General features: G+C 40.0%; 1 protein-coding gene across 1 annotated transcript; it reads right to left on the bottom strand.

Annotated features, from left to right (window-relative positions):
* Nucleotides 1-5648: 5648 nt before the first annotated feature.
* On the bottom strand, nucleotides 5649-17217 carry LOC137903125 (prolyl endopeptidase-like). Its single transcript, XM_068747258.1, has 15 exons — nucleotides 17176-17217; nucleotides 15858-15932; nucleotides 15017-15150; nucleotides 14758-14888; nucleotides 14440-14649; nucleotides 14206-14327; nucleotides 13750-13855; nucleotides 13220-13411; nucleotides 10531-10728; nucleotides 10144-10247; nucleotides 9781-9917; nucleotides 9492-9586; nucleotides 9254-9385; nucleotides 7852-8008; nucleotides 5649-6605 (listed from the first exon to the last, which is right to left on the bottom strand). Exons 1-15 carry the CDS (start codon nucleotides 17215-17217, stop codon nucleotides 6305-6307), a joined length of 2136 nt encoding a protein of 711 aa, XP_068603359.1. The 3' UTR covers nucleotides 5649-6304.
* Between the last annotated feature and the right edge of the window lie 1651 nt (nucleotides 17218-18868).

Raw genomic sequence — 18868 nt, 5'->3', positions numbered from 1 at the left:
AATGAATGAAACTTACCCCCCCCCCCCCCCCCCTTACGCCCCTCTGTTAATGTGACCATTTTATGTTTAATACTGTAAATATGTATTTGAAAATGCTAAATCTATTTTTATAATTTGTTTGAGGAACAATGTGTTGAATATAATATCTGCTCACTGTGTAAGGGTTTATTTGTTTGAAATTTAGAGACATAGACAAGAAACTGGTGTTTGGAATATAAAACTGAAAAAAAAAACGTTTAATTATTCCTAGGTGTTTTTTTGATGATTTTTACCTGATAGAAGAAAATCTGATGGCTGTCACGATATGGAAATGTGGTATTAAAAAGAAAACCTCCAATATAAGCAAATGTTTTGGCTTATTTTGTTTTTGCATTGAAAGTGAATTTAGAGCCACATATTAGAATCCAGGTGACACTGAAAAAGCGGATATCTGGGGGGTAAATGTATTTTTCAAGAAATGCATGTTAATCCCATCAACATTGTTTTAGATTTTTCATTCTAGAGAACATTTTTTATTCTTGTGTATTTAGCATTTCAAATTGTCATGTCAAAGATGCATCTACACCATGTAAAATAATATTTACTTCTCTGCTATGAAAGACTTTCTTTCAGGAGTCAGGTCTTCCAAATTATAAACAGATTGTAATTTAGCAAAATTATTTATCACATTGGGTGCTAATAATGTTTGATTCCTTGCTTCTGTTTGGTGGGTTTCTCTGAAGCCCTGCCCCTTTGAATGACAAGGAACACGCCCAGATTAATTTCAATGAAAGAAGTGAATCTAAGTACAAATTATGTCTGATAAAGGAAAATATTCACACACTAAAATAGCATATCAGAGAAACTAATAGGTAGAAAACACCTGTGCATCATCTGGATCCAAGCACATTATATGCTTATATTTTAGAATATAACTAATATTTTATGAATAAATAATTCATTTGGTAAAGAAAATGAAAATAGTTGTTTGTTTACAAGTCAACATTGAAGGCACCTTTAATTTGTCCAGGTTTGATATCTGTGCCTTCAATAAAATAACAGAGACCAGACTGAGTTGGTAGTAATCAAAGGTTTGAAAATGTGTATACTATATATATATAAAAATAATATTTGCGAGAGAGAAATTGTTTCCATTTGTGCCTGAAGGCCTTGCCAGCTTTCCCTTGAGCCCAAGAGTCTTCAGTGCCGTGAAAAATCAATTTGCTGTCAATGTTTTGGTGGGTTGGCAGAAATCAGTCTACCTTTTCATTTCACATCTGATGCAGAGAAATGAACCAGCAGCCTTTGAAGTTCCACCGTTCCGACAACCTTAATACTATCTGAGCCTCTTGCAGTCGTGCATTTTCTCCAGTTTAATGCCTGTTTCCATTCATATCTGAACTCATCCGTCCTTTTCCACGTTGTTCATGGATTTCTCCACCACGTGAACTCATTATGTGTCTCTCTCTCTCTGTGGGACTGTGGTAATATTACTCACTGCTTTTTTACACAACGCCCACCTTTAGACGAGCACTGAGTGTATGGGAAATGATTGTAAATGCAAATGAACTTTGCGTGGGATTGGTGTGGGTGGGAAGCAGTGATTCTGGAAGCGATGTGCTCCTGTGCCGGCTCGCATGGGTCAGTGCACGTGCATAATGATGTGAAGGTACTGCATGTGCTGAGGTGGTTCATGGGCTTACGTTTGAGAACGAGAGCTTTCTATTTATGTCATACTGTTGCAGCCTCATTTAATATTGCAGTCTTATTGGAGTTGGAGATTTATGATTTAATGAGTTTCATCTCCGAGCCATCACATCTTTTAGATGCTGGCCAGCAAACCAGCATTTGAACTCGCACTGGAATCACAATTAATCTGGATAATTCATTAAGAAAAAGCAGACAGATTCTATTTTGCACTTATTTAGAAGGGATCTTTGTATTTAAGAGAGTCCTGCTATACAATTATAAATTCCAGTGTTATGTGATCTGGTTTGATGTTCCATATATCGTTTCTTTGGATTGTGTCTTGTTTAAGCACAATCCTTCTACATACAGCCTGTTCACCCCCCCGCCTTAGAATTTGGTCGAAAAAAATCAATAGACTGAGTTTGAGACTTGATTTATCACAAAACACAACACCACATACACTTTTTTTTTCTTACCGCTCTTTAAGAAACAAAAAAAGTTATAGAAGTACAAAATAAGTAAATAATATAATATAAACTGTGGTTGTGACAATATCTAATATAAATATGAAAATATAGCATTAAGTCACATATCAAAAAAATATAAAGTACAAAATTCTAATTCACCTGACACTTGACTCCCCCAATACCCCCAATCCCCCAAATCATGAACCATTTTAGCAGCTGCACGGAAACGAAATGAGCCAAGAAGTGGGTCTAATCAACTGCTTTCTGCCTCCTACTCCCCTGAGGTACAATATAATGAATGCTTTTCATTTGAATGAGATGTCTTAGTATGCAAACATCATATCCCACAGTAACGCTCCTCAGCGGTGAGAGAGGTTTCTATTGGTATTTTATCAGGCTTCTCATGGTGGGAGGGTACATCTCCAATCAGATTTGTGTGTTTATTCACTGTAAGTGAGATTGGGACAGGGAGACAGGAAGGGATTCTTCCAACTGATTAAAGCAAATTGCGTTTCAAAAAAAAAGCTCAGGGTACCTGAAATCCATCACTCAAGACCTCACTAAATACACGCTTGAAGCCCAGAATACTTTAGGGAAATATGAATAGAGTGCATATGCTGCAACTAGCTGCAAGTGATTAATCAAGCAACACGTTTCCTTACAAGATTAGAAATCACAGATAAAAACAAGTGTTATGAATAATTTATAAGTAAAAATAAAATTATTATTTGAGTGTCATTTTCAAGTTAATTATCAGGCACGTTCTTACCACCCAAATTTCTTCTGTTTTATATAATCAAAAATTATATATATATATATATTGACTGTCTTTTGCACAAAATGTGCAAATTGGGAATGTTTAATGTATTCAAGCATTAAAGACCAAACAATTCATCGAGTTTGTCCACATAAAAATTAAATGATGGATGTTGTTGGCTAATAAAACGAATCGCAATCTGAGGATTTACTGTGTTTATTGTCAATATAACTGCAGTACAAGTACATTTTAATTTTGGACAAATGATTGGAAAGAAAATACAAGTTTTTGATATAACCCTTGTTTCCATTAGTCATGAGCATTTTTGTTCTTGTTCAGTATAATTTTTACTGAATAAATCAGGTACCGTAATTGAAAAAAAAAAACGTGATCAAAAAGAAAGAGATAATGACAGTAAGATTCCTATGCACTAAGCCACGGGTGTCCTGCAACATTTTACCCAAAACCTACCGACTCGATTGAGACTCAAGCCTTATGTGATATGAGCTCCTTCAGCATTGCCGTGAGAAAAGTCCTGTCCAGAGAGAGGCAGCAGAAAGATTCAAAGGGATCCATGAAAAAGCAGACGACACCTCTGCAAAGACTTTAGCTATATTCCCAACTGTGTGTAGAGCTCGCTCTCCTTTTTGTCCTCCCTCTATCCCCCGCTCCCTCTGCTCCATTTGAAGATTAAACCAAGAGGCATAAAGGGGAGCGCAATCCACCTCTAAGCTAGTGTGAAGGGGAAACTTCCCCCCAGCACAAAAGTTATGCTCTCTGCTCTCTGCCGAAGCGTGCCGCAGCTCAAATCGGCTTTGAGAAATTAATCTCGGCATTATGGAGGGAGTAAAGTAAACAAACAGAGGACAGGGTGTGTACCTGAACGTCTGTGAGACAGCGAGGCTTTCGCAGGTAAATGCTGCCGTCTCTCCGGGGGGAAGGGGAGGAGTGTGATGAGCATGTGTGGAAAAAGTATGTACAGAAAGGAAGAGCAGCAAGTTCACAAGGTGAGGAGGGGGTGAATGAAGCAAACGAAGCAGCAAAAGCCTGCCCAATCCTCTGGGACACTCTTGGGAGAAGTGTGCTCCTACACAGCCTATTGGCAGCGTGATCTAAAATCCTCTCCTGCTCCATGTCTCATATGTCCAGCTTATTACAGGCTTTGTCTTTCCTGGTTTCATTCAACCACTTTGCCCCTGTGGCATACAGCTATTGTCTGCAAATCCTCCTCCTGCAGCCTCTTCTCCTTTTCCCATCCTGTCTAGCCATGAAGAGGCTACTTAGATAACGCCTGGGTTCACTCTGACGAAATCAGAACTTCCCGCTGAGCAGAGATTAAACTCTGTGTGACCGAATGGACAACTTTTCTCGCCGTTTTTGGCTGGCAGAGAGTTTCCGCCTCTCTCTTTGACAGTTTAAACACCCGTCTGTCTGTCTGTCTGTCTGAGTGTGAGCGGGTGCTTGTATTTCTGTGTGGCCCTGCGATGAACTGGCAACTTCTCCAGGGTATACCCCACAGTGTCAGCTGGGATAAGCTCCGGTGTAAACTCGGATTTGGATAAGCGATTCAAATTGTCTCGTCTTCAAGAAGACGAATAAATGACTTCTCTGCACATCATTTTCTCTCCTCTGTGTCTCTTCACAACTGCACGAGTCTGCCATCCTTAAACAAGTGCTCACTACTGTGCATTCTAGATGAACCCCACTCATCTGCGAGTGATTTGCTTTCCACACCATTGCAATAATAAGGATTACCGGTAAGCAGAATGCATCCTGCTAAGCATGTAGGTTTATTTCATTTCATCCATGAATCATCCAAGCAGAGTGGCACTAAACTGCCACCCAGTCTTTGACCTTGAGGTGTTAGCAGTGGTGGGTCAAACTTGAGGTGGGGTTTTGCGGTCCCATACTGACACTTGGTGGTGCAAATGGAAAAATGCATTGTACAGCAGTAATTGTCCTAAACTGTGTAAAGCTGATTTACGCAACTGATGTGTTTTTTGTACACTGAGGAATGTTCTTTATTTATTTTATGCTGCACACTTCGAGAATATAAGTATTATATACTTTAAACCTACTGTTTCATTTGATACTACTCGACAATTACACGTATAGGTAATGATCCGACTTCGTCCTTTTTCAATCTAATGTTGGCTTTTTTGTTTTTCCCCCAAAGAGTAATCAAAATGTATTTTCAGTGCTGTGCTTTAAGGGTGGTAAAAGGCAGGTTTAGTTTCCAATCCTAATGATAAGCTAAATAGTCACTTCCTGGCTCTGGCTTCACTTTTTAATTAGGCATTAAGGTGGCTTACCGCTTCTCATCTCCCACTCAGCAAGAGTAATTTATCAAATCAAATTCCAAGTACTGTTGATGTACCCACTGCTGAAAGAATAAGAAGCAGCTTTTATGTAAAGGTCAAATCCAAGATATTTTTAAACAAGACTTTAATTATCAATTACATGACTTTTAGTACACTTTGAATACGTCCGGAGTTAGTCATGATTACTTCAATTCTAATTAGATTTGAGTGGAAATGCATTAAACTGAAATCACAGTACGTAAATATTGGATGTATTGCATACGATTTAGCAAAATGTCAAAATCCATGAACTTTTTCAGCGTAATTTAAGACAAAATAGAATTTGTACTGACAACTTGATGAAGCTTGGCCGTTCCAAAAGGACATCAGTCACCTGACATGAATTCTATAGAACATCTTTGATGGGATGTGAAGGAGGGCATCACGGTGGTGCAGTGAATCAATATATTTATTATTAGATGGTATGATAGAGCAGTACAAGTACAGTCAAACAATAGTATGTATTACAGTACAAGTACAGTCAAACACCCTGTCTAAGAGGAGCATTTCAAAAACGCTGTTCAAAAAACCACAATTCATTGACGTGTAATAATACAACTCTGGGTTTTCCAGCTTCCTACCACCACCAAAAACATGCAGCTTAGGTGAATCGGTTACACTAAATTGTCCATGGGTGTAAGTGAATGCGTGAATGATTGTCTGTGTGTGGCCCTGCGAATTTGGCGGCTTGTCCAGGATGTAACCCCACCTCTCGCCCTAAGGCTGCTGGGATAGACTTCAATAGATCCCGCAACCCAGATTCCAGATTAAGCAGATGAATGAGTTGTGAAGGAGAGAGCCCAAAAGGAATGTAACCCAGACTGGAACCCTAAAGCAAGGCATAGAAGCAAAGGTAATAGATATTTTCAATTTATTTAGAGTGGACAGTGAACAGCATTTAGTGTTATCCTTGGGAAAAGCACATGCATGCAATATTAGCTGTATTAAGCTATTGAAATGTTATTTTTCTGATCTGTTTTTTGCAAAATGTAAAAACACTTTTTTGTCAATCCCCCTTTATTATTATTATCTTTACTCTTTTTCTCATTTCCTCAGTCCTTCCAACTGAGTCCAAGTGTCTCAGCAATGAAGGAGAAGATGTGCGTATATTCCAAGATGGCCTTTGCGGTGGGTTTCCCTGCACCGTGTCCACTGCGGGTATCCACCCTGACCATCAAAGGCTGACGCTGCAAGGGGCTGCTGCCCACTCCGTATTGCAAGGCTGCACAATACTTCAGTGTGTGAAGAGGCACAACACGATCATCGTGATCTGCGGTCAGAAGCAAGATGGCTGGGTAGGAAGCAGGAGGGCCATGGTAAGGTGGTGCTGGCAGATTATGGAGAGGAGAATACCTGGGAGAAGACGGTTGGGTGAGAAATGTGATCAAACTCTGACATCGGAGAGAAGAGACTGGCTTGATTCGTGAACTGTAAGTTGTGATTCAGCAACTCTGCTGTTACTTTTTAGAAATAATAAATAGAATCTTTTGAAATAATAACTTTCTACCAACAGACACTGGTTAATTTGCTGTAGTGCTGAATCACTGAATACATTTATAGAAAAATAACAGATGAAAACTGCCTCCGAAAAGCAGGAAGATCCATTATTAAATTTTTTGAAAGCTTATTTATGAGCAGAAAAGACGAAAAAAAATCAACCACCTCTTCTCATGATGGCGGTGAGATAAGAGGATGCGAGCACACAGCAGTGACATGCGGTGATGGAATGCAGCGCCTCACCTGTTATCATGAGTAGTCAAAAAATAATAATAATCACATAATAAAATAAATATTATTTATTGTACAATTTGTCTGATCTGTAAATTTCTTTCATCATTTAATAAAATAAAATTGCTGCTTAGTAAATAAAATCACTGAATCTGCATACGTCCTGTTCAAATACAAGCGGAGGATACGAGGTGCGTCGATGCGGCCGCAGAACCTCAAACAATGTAATGCTGTTGGCGCGTGCCAGTCACGTGACAGTCGCTGTCTCTCTGTATGTCACCAATGCGATGTTTGTAGACACTTTTACTACATGTTCTTATTTTTAATAGTCTTAATAATGTATTTACCGTGTGTTTATAATAACGTATTTAGTGGTTTAACATAAAACCGCAGTGAACCGTCACAAGGTGAGGCAGACGGTAGCTCCTCCTCCAGACAGAGGAGTCAAAACAAGAAATCATAAATAATGGATTTTTGTCACATATGTGGCACACACTGCTGTACAGTGCATTATATATTTGTACAGTTCACAACAAAAATCAAAGTAAATGCAGTGCATGTACTTTGACTTGTATTGAATGTGCATGAATTGTGGCATTGCAATGCCAAATTAAGAACAAAGTTCAGAGCAAAAATAGGCTCTCTCTCTCAGCTGCTATGAATTTAACATTAATTGCTTTATTAAACATGTACGTCAAGTATGTGTGTGTGTAAAGACAGCTGGTAGAAACATAACCTTTGTAAATCTGACTCTGACAGAGTTAGTGCCTCACCAGCCACCAACCTCACCCCACCGCACCTCACTGGCACACAGTGACTATTAATTACTAACTATCTGCAGCATAGTTTTATGACTATATTTGTTTCTTACTTTATGAGCCACTTGAACTGCTCTGGATCATCAGAACAGCCGTAGTCTGTGGTCCAGGCGTGGCCGATGGTGAATTTGTGGAACTTCAGCATGTCCATCACCCCGACTTCTGCCACAGCGCAGCCGTACAGGTCTGGACGCTGGTTCACGCAGGCCGCTGTGTGAGAATTTAAAACATGTTTTAAATTCCATGTCTTGGAGTAGAAGCCAGACCTGCCAACCATTGAGGGAGTAACTTAAAAGTACTGCATCTGTGATGTTGACTTCGTCTGCTTTAGGAGTGCATGACACATGTTTGCGAACCAACTCTGCATCATGTCCGGGTATGTAATGATTTTTTTACACTGTAAAGCAATGTGATCCTTTGTTTCTTTTGTTTGTATGCTGGCAAAATGCGCTCATTTCCTGGTTGGAGTGGAGGCCAGTGGGTTATCAAACAGCGGTCGGAAATTTCAACTAACACAAAATGAACCTCAGATATCTGCATTTAAATGACAAATTATGAATCAATAAAGTATGCACATAATATTTTCTTACAGATACCCTACTCTTTTATTTTATAATGTTGAACTCACACATTTAACAGCCACTTGCACCCAAGCAACGAGGGCATCAGCTGGGTTTGAGAGGCTTCCATATGGCAGCCAGCCTTTGTTCAATTATTTAACTACAGAACTGTTCAACGTGCTGCTTAATAGCCAGATTAATTACAGCTAAGTAGCTAACTACTATACTGAATTACCAAGCTGTAATATAATAAAGCATTTTGATGATTGCAGCTGAGATGGTAGCCTCAGTTTTGTTCTTTTTATAACAAAGGAAGTGAGAGTTGTTAAAGGCCGTAGAGCTAAAGCTCCAAGTTAAAGTTAGGCATCTGGGTCTGAATTTTGTCCAGAGCCCTGTTTCGGTATTTGCATTTTCTCTTCGCAAAAGTTTCTCCATTACTGTCACTCCTCGTCTTGCTCCCAAACTGCCACTGTCACGTGTCGCGACAAGGATGACCCTCCTTAAAGGTGAACCGAAGCACTCACAAAGTGTATAGTAGGCAAAAGCCAAAGCATGAAGAACTGTTTTTTTGGGAAATAGTTGTTTTCTATTTTTTTTTAAATGCGTTTTTTTTTATCTGCCACACTGTAAATGCAGCGCAGTTGCGTGACATTTATTTTGAAATGTGTGCTCTTATTTTGAAGTGAAAGAGGAAGTTTCTGTACTAGAGTTAGCGGCAGAGAGGAACAGAGCCTGTGCTCAGGTGCAACGCTGGAGTCTGAAGACACTTTTACAGCACAGACACCCGACAATGGTTAATTAGGTGATAGGTGTTAATTAGGTGTTTCCCGCCGGTTGGGAAACACTGTGCTACAGCATGATCTAATGCTTCCCGCACAGTCAAACCTGCGCTCACCCACTAGCAGCCCTCCATTAGAAGCTCCATTGATGGCGATGCGAGCGGATGTGGTGTAGTTCTCCTGGATCAGATACTCTGCTGCAGACTGGAAGTCATCAAAGCTATTCTGCTTGTTCCCTAGTGAACCAGCTGCAGGCACAAGAGAAAGAGGACACTGTCGAGTTTGCCGTTAAACATCTTTCCAGCCCCCCCTCCCCCTCTCTCTCTCTCTCTCTCTGGATGATGCAGGCTTCACCTTTGTGCCAGGTGATGCCGTACTCTCCACCCCCTCTGATGTTTGCCACTGCCAGGATCCCTCCCAGGTGTCTCACGTACAGCAAATAGGGCACACTGACCACAGGCGAGACACAAGAAAGACAGTCGTAAATGCACTTGTGTGAAGTTCAATATATCTATAAAATCTATATTGTAGTATTCAGTCATCTTTGTAACTGATCAGCATGTATCTGTGTCTGCTGGGCTTTGTTACTGAAGGACAGAAGAAGAGAGTGATCACATTGGTTCAGGACGTTTAGTGTACTCACATGTAGTGTGGCTGTGTGGATTCCGCAAATCCCCCATAGCCGTAAAGGAAGACAGGGTGACTCCCGTCCTTCTTCAAACCCTTGGCATGAACTAAGAACATGGGAATCTTGGTTCCATCCTTACTGGAGTAAAATACCTGTAATCGGAGATGATCAGAGATGAAAAGGCTGTTTGTCCTATTTTGTTCTAAACATTCATGTCGATTTTTAAAATGACATAGAATTCCAAAATGAGCTGCTGGCACACGGTTTGCTAGTCACTAAAGCACAGTGTGTGTGACCACAGGCTAAAATGCATGCTGGGATAAACATGGGAAGGCAGCACAAAGAGAAAGAATGGGAGGAGTTTGGGCATGGAGATACCTGGCTGGTCTGATAGTCCTCTTGCTTGATGCCTTTCACCTCCACCTCCCTGAACACTCTGGGCTCTGGGTTGGACTCGCTCAAATCACAGTGGTAGATGATGCCTGGGAGCCATGGGGCCAAAGGTTCAATGTTACTTGCCTGTTTATCTTATTCAGCTGGGATATTTTAATAATCGACTGTCAATATTTAAAGGACCGTATCTGGTGTCACAAATAGTAATTTTAAATGTACATTTTAAATCACGTGGCCTGCAATTGCAGTAGAATGGGCGATTCATGCAGTATCTGTTATATATATATTTGGGCTTTTTTTTGGATAGACAGACCAAGACTTGTCACTACTTTCTGACACATAACATAGTCAGACAGAATCGAGCAGAAATACCCGGAGTGGTGTAGGAGGCAAACTTGTAGAAGAAGTCTGAGTGTTTCTTTTTGCAGCTCACTCCACTCACTGTGCCCACATCCAGAGGGAGGTTGCGTACCAGCTGCCCAGTGGACAACTCATACAGCTGCAGGATATCTCTCACGTCATGGAGATAGTTGACCAGCAGGTAGTGCTGGTTCACACAGGAGGCAGCGCCTGCAGACAGAGTCAAAACAAGGAGAAAGTAATAGAGTGAGCACGACGAAGGGCAACTCGTTTGACTGAATAAACAGTAGCCAGGTCTGCCTGTCTTGTTTGGCTTGTTCTTATCAATGCCAACTTTGTCTCTTCCAGTAAGAGGGAGGAGACGTCTCGTGATCCTGCGGTGAAACTGAATACACCCAAGAGATGTAATAGCACGGCACTCATGTTTTTAACCTGTTAAAAAAACATTTCTTCCACAATAAAATACATTCTGCACCTGCATCGAGGGTGATCGGCATCGTGATCAACATGCAACATGTGAGATCTGGTCATTCTTGATTAATTTTCATGACTTGTCTTGAGACTGAAAGGCTTTATGCAAATAAATGCCCACTCCACTGTGGAACTAAACCACTCTTACAAACAGGCAAGAAATCTGGGAGTGAAAATCACATCTGCAGGAGTGCAACATTTGAGGCAACATGACTGGGATTGTGCCAAATTTGAGGAATTCCATCAAACAAGTCACTAGGGTAGTGAACACGAATGCAGCTATGCCAGTGATATGTAACCACCCATCCTCTGATCTAGATGTAAAGACATACACCCTCCTGTTGCACCACAAACGCAGGTTGAGATCAGCCATCAGCAGCAGAAGAGACTACAGGCACACAAAATAGGCCTCTGCATGACAAAACAAAATATAAGATCTGAGGTACTTCATGTCTAATTTCCTTTTATTGGTGTTGCTCTGGTGGGACACCACTGCATCCTGGGCTTGGTCGAGTGAGTGCCAAAGCAGGGACATCTAGCATCTAACGCAGCAGCAAATAATTAGAGCAGCAAGTAATTAGAGCAGCAAATAATTAGAAAAGCCCACCCACTGAGGATGTACAAGCCAGTGACAGCCCCAAGCTTTGATAAATGCAGAAGATTTCATCAGCAATGATGTCCATCATAAAAACCTGTGCCAGTTCAACAGTGTGGATAGAAAACACTAATCAGGAGCAGTCAAAATAATAGATGAAAGACATTTAATAAAAATACCGGTACTCTGTTATTTTTACCCCGAGACAAAATCTATTCTGGAAAATGTATACATAAATAAATAACTGTACTAGTTACTTTAGTCTGAAATTATTACTGCACAATGATATCCATTCACAGTAAATGATGAGCCAGCAGGGGGCAGTCCAGAACTGTATTGTACATTGCAAGTAAATGCAGATGTATTTCTGTGATATCAATAGTGCTGCAGGGGATTCCTAATCAGTGAAAAGGCAAATGGCTTCAAAAATGTGCAAGAGCAAAATAATGGAATAAAACAGGATTTCCTGAACCCATCGTCTGCACACATTAAACGGTATGGACACCACAGTCACAGGTGTAAATAAAACCCAGCTATAATAGTGGCTCAGATTTAGCCATTACTGAACTGAGAAAGATAAATGGGCTTTGTTATTGGCATTGAAAGCCACATACTTATTCTGTTTTTTGAATTGCACTTTTTATGGTCTCTTTTCATAAGCATATGCTTTGCTTTAACCTATGTACTGTATCTGTTACAGGTGTTACCTACAAACATTTGGTAACACTTAAACTCAGCGAGTAGTTTGTGATCAAAACGCTGCCTTTTGTGCCCCTTTTTATTACAGGTTGTGATTTCAGTGCTATATTAATACGGTCCCCATTTAAATGTTGTGGTTGTCTGGTTTCTTCACGTCCCTCGTCCAGGACAGGTGATTCAAAGGATCATCATGAATCCCTGCAGAAGCCTGCTTACGACTAAACCAATGGTTTAATGGTTATATTAACCGTATGTGAATACGTTTTATGCCTTCATGCTACAAAGACTTGATAGCTATCAGTAGACTTTCCCGTGATCTCATCTGTCGCTTCTGTCCGTCATATTGTTAACCAATCATTGAATGATTTACACGCTGAAGGGCGGAGACATATCGACACACTTGCGCTGATGTTTTGATTTTAACAGAGAGACAGTCTGCCTCCGTGGTGCGAGCGACCGTCCGAGCGGTCAGCAAAAGAACACGAAACGGAATGCATCGAGGTTACGCCCCCGACCTTAAAAAACAGACGAGGACGAATCGTTTCCGTATCCGGTCGGAGTGAAAGTAGTAATATATTACTCTTGGAAAAAAAAGTACTTATTACCGTACACAAAATGTAAAAGTAATTAGTTACACTACTCGTTACTGGGAAAAAGTAATATTCTTACTTTAAGTTACTAGTTACTTTATTTACTTTCCCAACTGACAACTGCACACGAGGCCATTTGCGTAGTTGTAAAGCTTGGCGTGAATTTTGCCACGCAGACTCGAGCCTCTTTTTCATCGTAAGGAAGACGGGCCCATGTGGCAAAGTGCTGTTTAAGTTTTTGAGACATACTACATTTCTCCTGCGGAGAAGTGATTCTACAGTGACGATGGCGGTGATGACCACATCGTCTTCTGTACATTCAACAGAAACGATTGTTCAGGCTCACTCAGGACGTCCTTGTCGTGCTGTGGAATGAGAGTCGTCCAGTGCTGGCGGTCTGGTTTCTGGATGTCCATGTTGATGAGGCAGTATCGCGGAGCGTCCAAGTTGGATCGGAATGTGAATACGCTTCCCTCATTGGTGACATATGAGTGCAGGGCTTCAAAGTTGTCCACAAGTTTGACCCATGGCAGCAGGCCTGGGGGCAAAAAAAAAAAGTCAATTAAAACAGATTCATTGGTTGAACAAAACAAAGAAACATAAAATATCAGCAATATGGGAAATTGAGATATGAAGTTTTTTTTTTTTTTTTATAAATTTACAGATTGGCATATGATTGAAGAAAGACGGTGTACTGTTTTTAAGACATTTCCTTCTCGAGAAACCCTTTATTCTTCAGACATTTTTGGTATATGTAGTTTTTCACACACACCCACAGATTTTAATTTGAGGACCAATATTCACCACGGCCCGAGAAGTTTGAACACGTCGATCTCAGGTTATGTTCCACACAGAGCAAACATTCATCATGACTACCTGTGATGCCGTCGGGGAGCTGCTGAAGGTCACAGTACCACAGCTGGTTGACGGGCGCAACGCCTTCAGTGATGGATAAAACAGCGTACCTGCCCTGATCCGAGATCTGGAAAGAGGACGGAATGATGAGAGGAAGGGCAAAAGTAAAGGAAGATGCGGATAAATGTGAATGTAGCTTTAAAAGCATCGCTCGTGGATACCTAAATCCATCCTTTGCAAATACCAAAGAGATGAGAGGTGTTAAGATAAAGAACACCAGATTAATTTGAATGAAACCTCAATCTTCAAAACTTCATGCTATCATAGTGAATACAGGAGTACAAGAGAGAAACTGGAACTTCCTTATATTAGGTAAGCAGCTATTCAGTAATGGAACCATAAATCAAACTCCAATGATGCTTTGGTCTGACTACAAATGGATGACAGAAAGTGGCTCAAGACTATATTTGGACTTACAGTAACGTAACCTTTCCAGTTAGGATTCTCAGGAAACTCTGCGACCAGAATGTCGTCAGACTGCTTGGTGCCAATGAAGTGGTAGTAGAGCTTCTGATTGACGTTGCCGGTGGTCTCTGTGCCTTTCAGAGAAATATAAATGCGTAGAAATCATGTAAAGATTTACTTGAGTCTTTGGGGAATGTTTTTTATTTGTTTGATAAAGCATGGGTTTGAATAATGCCTCTTCCAAACCATCAGTTCTGCCTTCCTGGCGTGGGTAGGAGTTGTAAAATACACCCTTGGCATCATAAGTCCAGGCCAGGCAGCTAAATTTCACCCTCTCTAGAACATCAGGCAGTGTTGTGAGATCATCAGCCTTCATGAAATGGATCGTCACCCAGTCTGAGCCACCGCTGCTCAAACCGTATGCAAAATATTCCAAATCCTCTGACAGTTGGCCCACTGCGTGGAGAGGGGGATGAATAAAGGAACATGTCATTCACTGTAAACCACATCCTCAAACGTTTAGTTATCTGGGTACGTTGGTGAAGATTAAATGAATGTGCTCACTCATCAATGCCACAGTTCCATCTTCAGAGAGTTTATTTGGGTCAAAGAATACGGTAGCAGGTCCATCTAAAGAATCTTGTGCATACAGCACGTCTTGGTTCTGGAGGCCCTGGTTATGGGAATAGAAATACCTGGAAACAGAAAACATTAGTAGAACAAGCTTTTGTAACTTTTTTTTTTTTTTTTTGCAGACCTGCAGTTTGGGTTAGACACTGCACTGACAGAAATGAGAGGGGCAACCACATGATTCATCTGGTACCTCATCCCTCTTTTTTCAGGACAGCTGTACTTGGGATAGTTGTAGAGCTCAGTGAGACGCTGGTGATACTGATGTCTCACGGAACACTGCTCCAGGTACGGCATGGTAAGCTTGTTCTGCTCCTCCACAAAGGTCTGGTGTATAAAGGAGAGAGAGAGAGAGAAAGAGAGAGAGAGAGAGAGAGAGCTGGAATGAGTTTTTGTTCTTAAAAATAAATTACTGGCTCTAGCTACCATGTAGACTAGAGAACATTTACAGTACATACTTCCAAAACGTGAAACTTAATTGGGGAATATTATAATTGTGAATATCCGAATTCAAACCTTTACAGAGAGTCAAAAGCTTGGATTGAACCCGTATGAAGAAGGAAATAACAACACCACACACAGCTGGGAAAAAGATCCCACCTCAGTTGTGTGAAGGGTGAGACACAGAAGACGAGCTTCAATTTCACATGCAGCACAACAATAAGTGAAACGTTATTGTTTAAACAGTGAACAAAGAGAACACGGTGTGGAATGAAATTCACAGAAGGATTATTATTAGTGCTAAGATTTAATTGATGAAAAAATAGTGAAAGATTAGGAGGAGCTACTTTACGTACATTATTTGGATGTGATGAGAGACATGTGCGTAACATAGACGTTACCTACCTACACTGGGTATTGTGCATTTGACTACATTAAAGTTAGCCCGATGCCATCCTAGGGTGAAATGTACTGTCTTGTGTTTTCAAGTGTTTTATATTGTGTTTGTTCCCACCATAGACTTTTGTTTACAATTACTCAGTTTTAAGCCAAAGTTTATGGTGAAAGTGAGGCAATAAAAACAACAAACATACTATTGTTTCTGCACCATCAGGGTCTTCCAGCCATGAGTATGGATCAGAGATCTTATGTCCATGGTAATCATCCACCTATTGCAAAGATATACAAACACAAAATTTCATTCTGTTATTCTCATAGTCTCAATTTATATCAGTTTTCTTGTCTGAAAATATCTGCAATGATTCTCAGCTATGGATCCTATGTTAGTGGTTCTCCCTTCCGTGGTTCCTTAAAATGTCAGACAGTATTATTTTTACAAGAAAGCTATTATTCATTACCCGTTCTCCTGTGAGATTACAGAGTTAAAATATCTTGCTACTCAAAGGAATGTTACATTCTAGTACTTGCTATAAAATGTTTAATATGTCTTTCCCCAACTTATATACCGTACTTAGTTTGAATGCTTATCCCTGAGCTTGCTTTTCTTCTTATTTTCTTTATATGCTGTTAGTGGTTGTGGGTGGGGCTCAAAAGGAATGAAAGGAAGTGAATGGAATAAACTTCTGTCAGTAAAGAAAATTAACCAATACGCTTTCAGGGCTGGTTAGCCGGATATATATATATACGGTATATGTTTTTTGCTGACTTTATTAGTCAATTTATAGACTGGTTTACAAAATAAGGTTTATAATCCAATCCAATAAAACTTTATTTGTAAAGCACTTTAAAACAACCAAGTCAACCAAAATACTCAGCATTGAAAGTAAAATCAATTAATCCAAAAACATTAGAATAAATAATAAAAAGACAATAAATATACAGAACGTTCAAAAGACTAGATTCTCATTCTGTGTTCAAAGCCAGGGAGAAAAGGGTGCGTTTAGGTGTGGATTTGAAGAGGGAGTGCCTCTGTTTGTCTGAAGGGTAACGGCAATGCATTCCACACTTTTGGATCAATGACGGAACGGTTCTAAAATTAATAGACATGCAAAATTGTGCGGCTTTTTAGAGGAAAAACAAGGGCTTACATGTATTTTATAGAATATTCAAGTAATCGACAATGGGATTCATCAAATTATTAAAGTTATTATATCATGGAAGCCCCTGTTCAAACTACAGACGCAGGCTTTTCTCCAGCTGAATTCTATTCATTGCATTGACTGGAGCAACTTCAACCTGCTTTTACACACAGACATTTCCTGTATGGAACAAGTATGTCATTTTCTATGCTAATTCAAAAGACGTTTCCACCAACTTCTTTTTTTTTTCTGTTTATCCTCAAACCATATTGCATGATTCTCTTCCTGGTGTCGCTTTTCGAACATGCATGAAGTGAACATTAACATAATGACAAACAGTGCAAACGTTAAGCCGCAGGACTTCAACACGTACCTTACTCTCGTCTCTCCTCGCTGCCGGGTACTTAAAACGCATGATGGGCTTGCACGAGTCGTTTTGTAGCATCTTCTTTAACAAAAGAAACTAAATGTTGTTGCTTGGAGCTGTTCGACAATGTCACTGGAACCTTCAGGGATAATTGACAGCTCTGTTCTCTCCCTTTCGTCAGGAAATGATATGTCGTTCACGCCCAGTGAGGCTGTGAAAAGAGAGATAGAAAGAAAGAAAGGAAAGAGAGAGAGAAAGACAGACATATAGAAAGAAAAGAGAGAAAGAAAGAAAGGAAAGGGTGAGATAGAGGTCATATTGTTTTCTTCTCACTACAAATAGATAAAATATTAAATTAAATATTAAAATATACAAACACAGTTCAATCTTCTCCCCCACGTGCACATTATTATCTAAGGCTAAGCCATAAGTGAAAATGATTTTAATTTATACTTAATTTATAAGACGTGCTCCGAAAGCCAGGTAATTGTTTTCTGTTTCAGCTCTTCATTAAGATCGTCACCACATTTAAGGGCACATTTGGAGTTGTTTTTTGAATCTTAAGATCAGCTAACCAATGTGACGCTGTATTGTAGTCTTTGCAGGACCATCGTTATCCATTCTGATGACATGGTTCAAGGTGATTTTGGACAAAATGAAGTTGACTGTCTTCTACACCTGTAGGAACGTTTTCATTGTTTTTACCCATCCTGTTCAAATGTTCAAAAGATTGGCATCTTACAGTGTACAATGATTGGTTTCATAAAATGTATTTCTGTGTTGAACCAACAGGAAGAAAACCAATAATGTTACATTCATAATGATATAAAGCAGAGAAAAGCAAAATTCTCATATTTGAGAATCTGCTGATTGCAATATTCTTCTTGACATTTCAGTTAAATGTATTGTTGATCCATATTGTTGACTGAATGATAAAGTGAAAAGAGTAAAAATACATTTTGTGAGTCACAAATAATCGCTTGAAATAAATGCCATGTTTGCCATTTTTACGATTCACCTGGATCCAGTTGTTGTGTTATGAATTTAGCAGCATCTTATCAGATGAGTTAATACCCCTCAAGAAGGAGGGATTGGGACTGAACAGGAGCAAGAGAAAAAGGACAAAAACAGAGATTCAGAGGGTAATCTGTCTAATCCACAAAGCTGTGAAAACGACTGTGGAGAAAAAGGGGAGGAAAGGAGGGAGCTAGAAAGAGGGCTAATTTCCAACTAATTTAGCTAAGGTGATTAAGGCAGATTGGCTTGTTGAAAAAACAAGCTGTCAGAAGGCCTCTGACCTTGTTTTAGTGTATTTACCTCTGTGCTCCGACGGTTCACAATGTTTGTATCCAGTGTACAAAATTTACAATATAGTTAAATTAAGAGAAAGAGAATAGATAACCTGTATTTTAAAAAAAGCACATGGTTTGACACATTCTCTGGGTTAATTAAAAACCTTTTCACCGTAGAGTTAACATTTATAATCTGGCTGTCGCCTCACAGCACGAAGGTTCCGGGTTTGATTCCTTTCATTGCGGAGTCTGTTTTGTTCTCCCTGTTCCTTCGTGAGTTTCCTCTCACCTCCAAACACATGCAGCTTTGGTGAATTGATCACACCAAAATTTCCGTAGGTGTGAGTGTGCACGTGTGTGTTTGTTTTGTCTTTCGTGTGGCCCCGTGAGGAGCTGGTGCCTTGTCC

The sequence above is a fragment of the Brachionichthys hirsutus genome, chromosome 13 (genome assembly GCF_040956055.1).
Source record: "Brachionichthys hirsutus isolate HB-005 chromosome 13, CSIRO-AGI_Bhir_v1, whole genome shotgun sequence".
In the NCBI taxonomy this organism is placed as follows: Eukaryota; Metazoa; Chordata; class Actinopteri; order Lophiiformes; family Brachionichthyidae; genus Brachionichthys; species Brachionichthys hirsutus.
This window is presented reverse-complemented; position numbering and strand designations above follow the sequence as displayed.

Bases quoted from the DNA above. Each gene is read 5' to 3' on its own strand.
- LOC137903125 (XM_068747258.1), bottom strand. From the start codon at position 17,217: ATGCGTTTTAAGTACCCGGCAGCGAGGAGAGACGAGAGTAAG. The intron at 9,386-9,491 runs GTGAAGCCTGCA...TTGTGCCTGCAG, and splicing joins CGGCATCACCTGGCACAAAG to CTGGTTCACTAGGGAACAAG. The intron at 6,606-7,851 runs GTAAGAAACAAA...GTCTTCTCCCAG, and splicing joins CAGTTCAAGTGGCTCATAAA to GTATTCTCCTCTCCATAATC.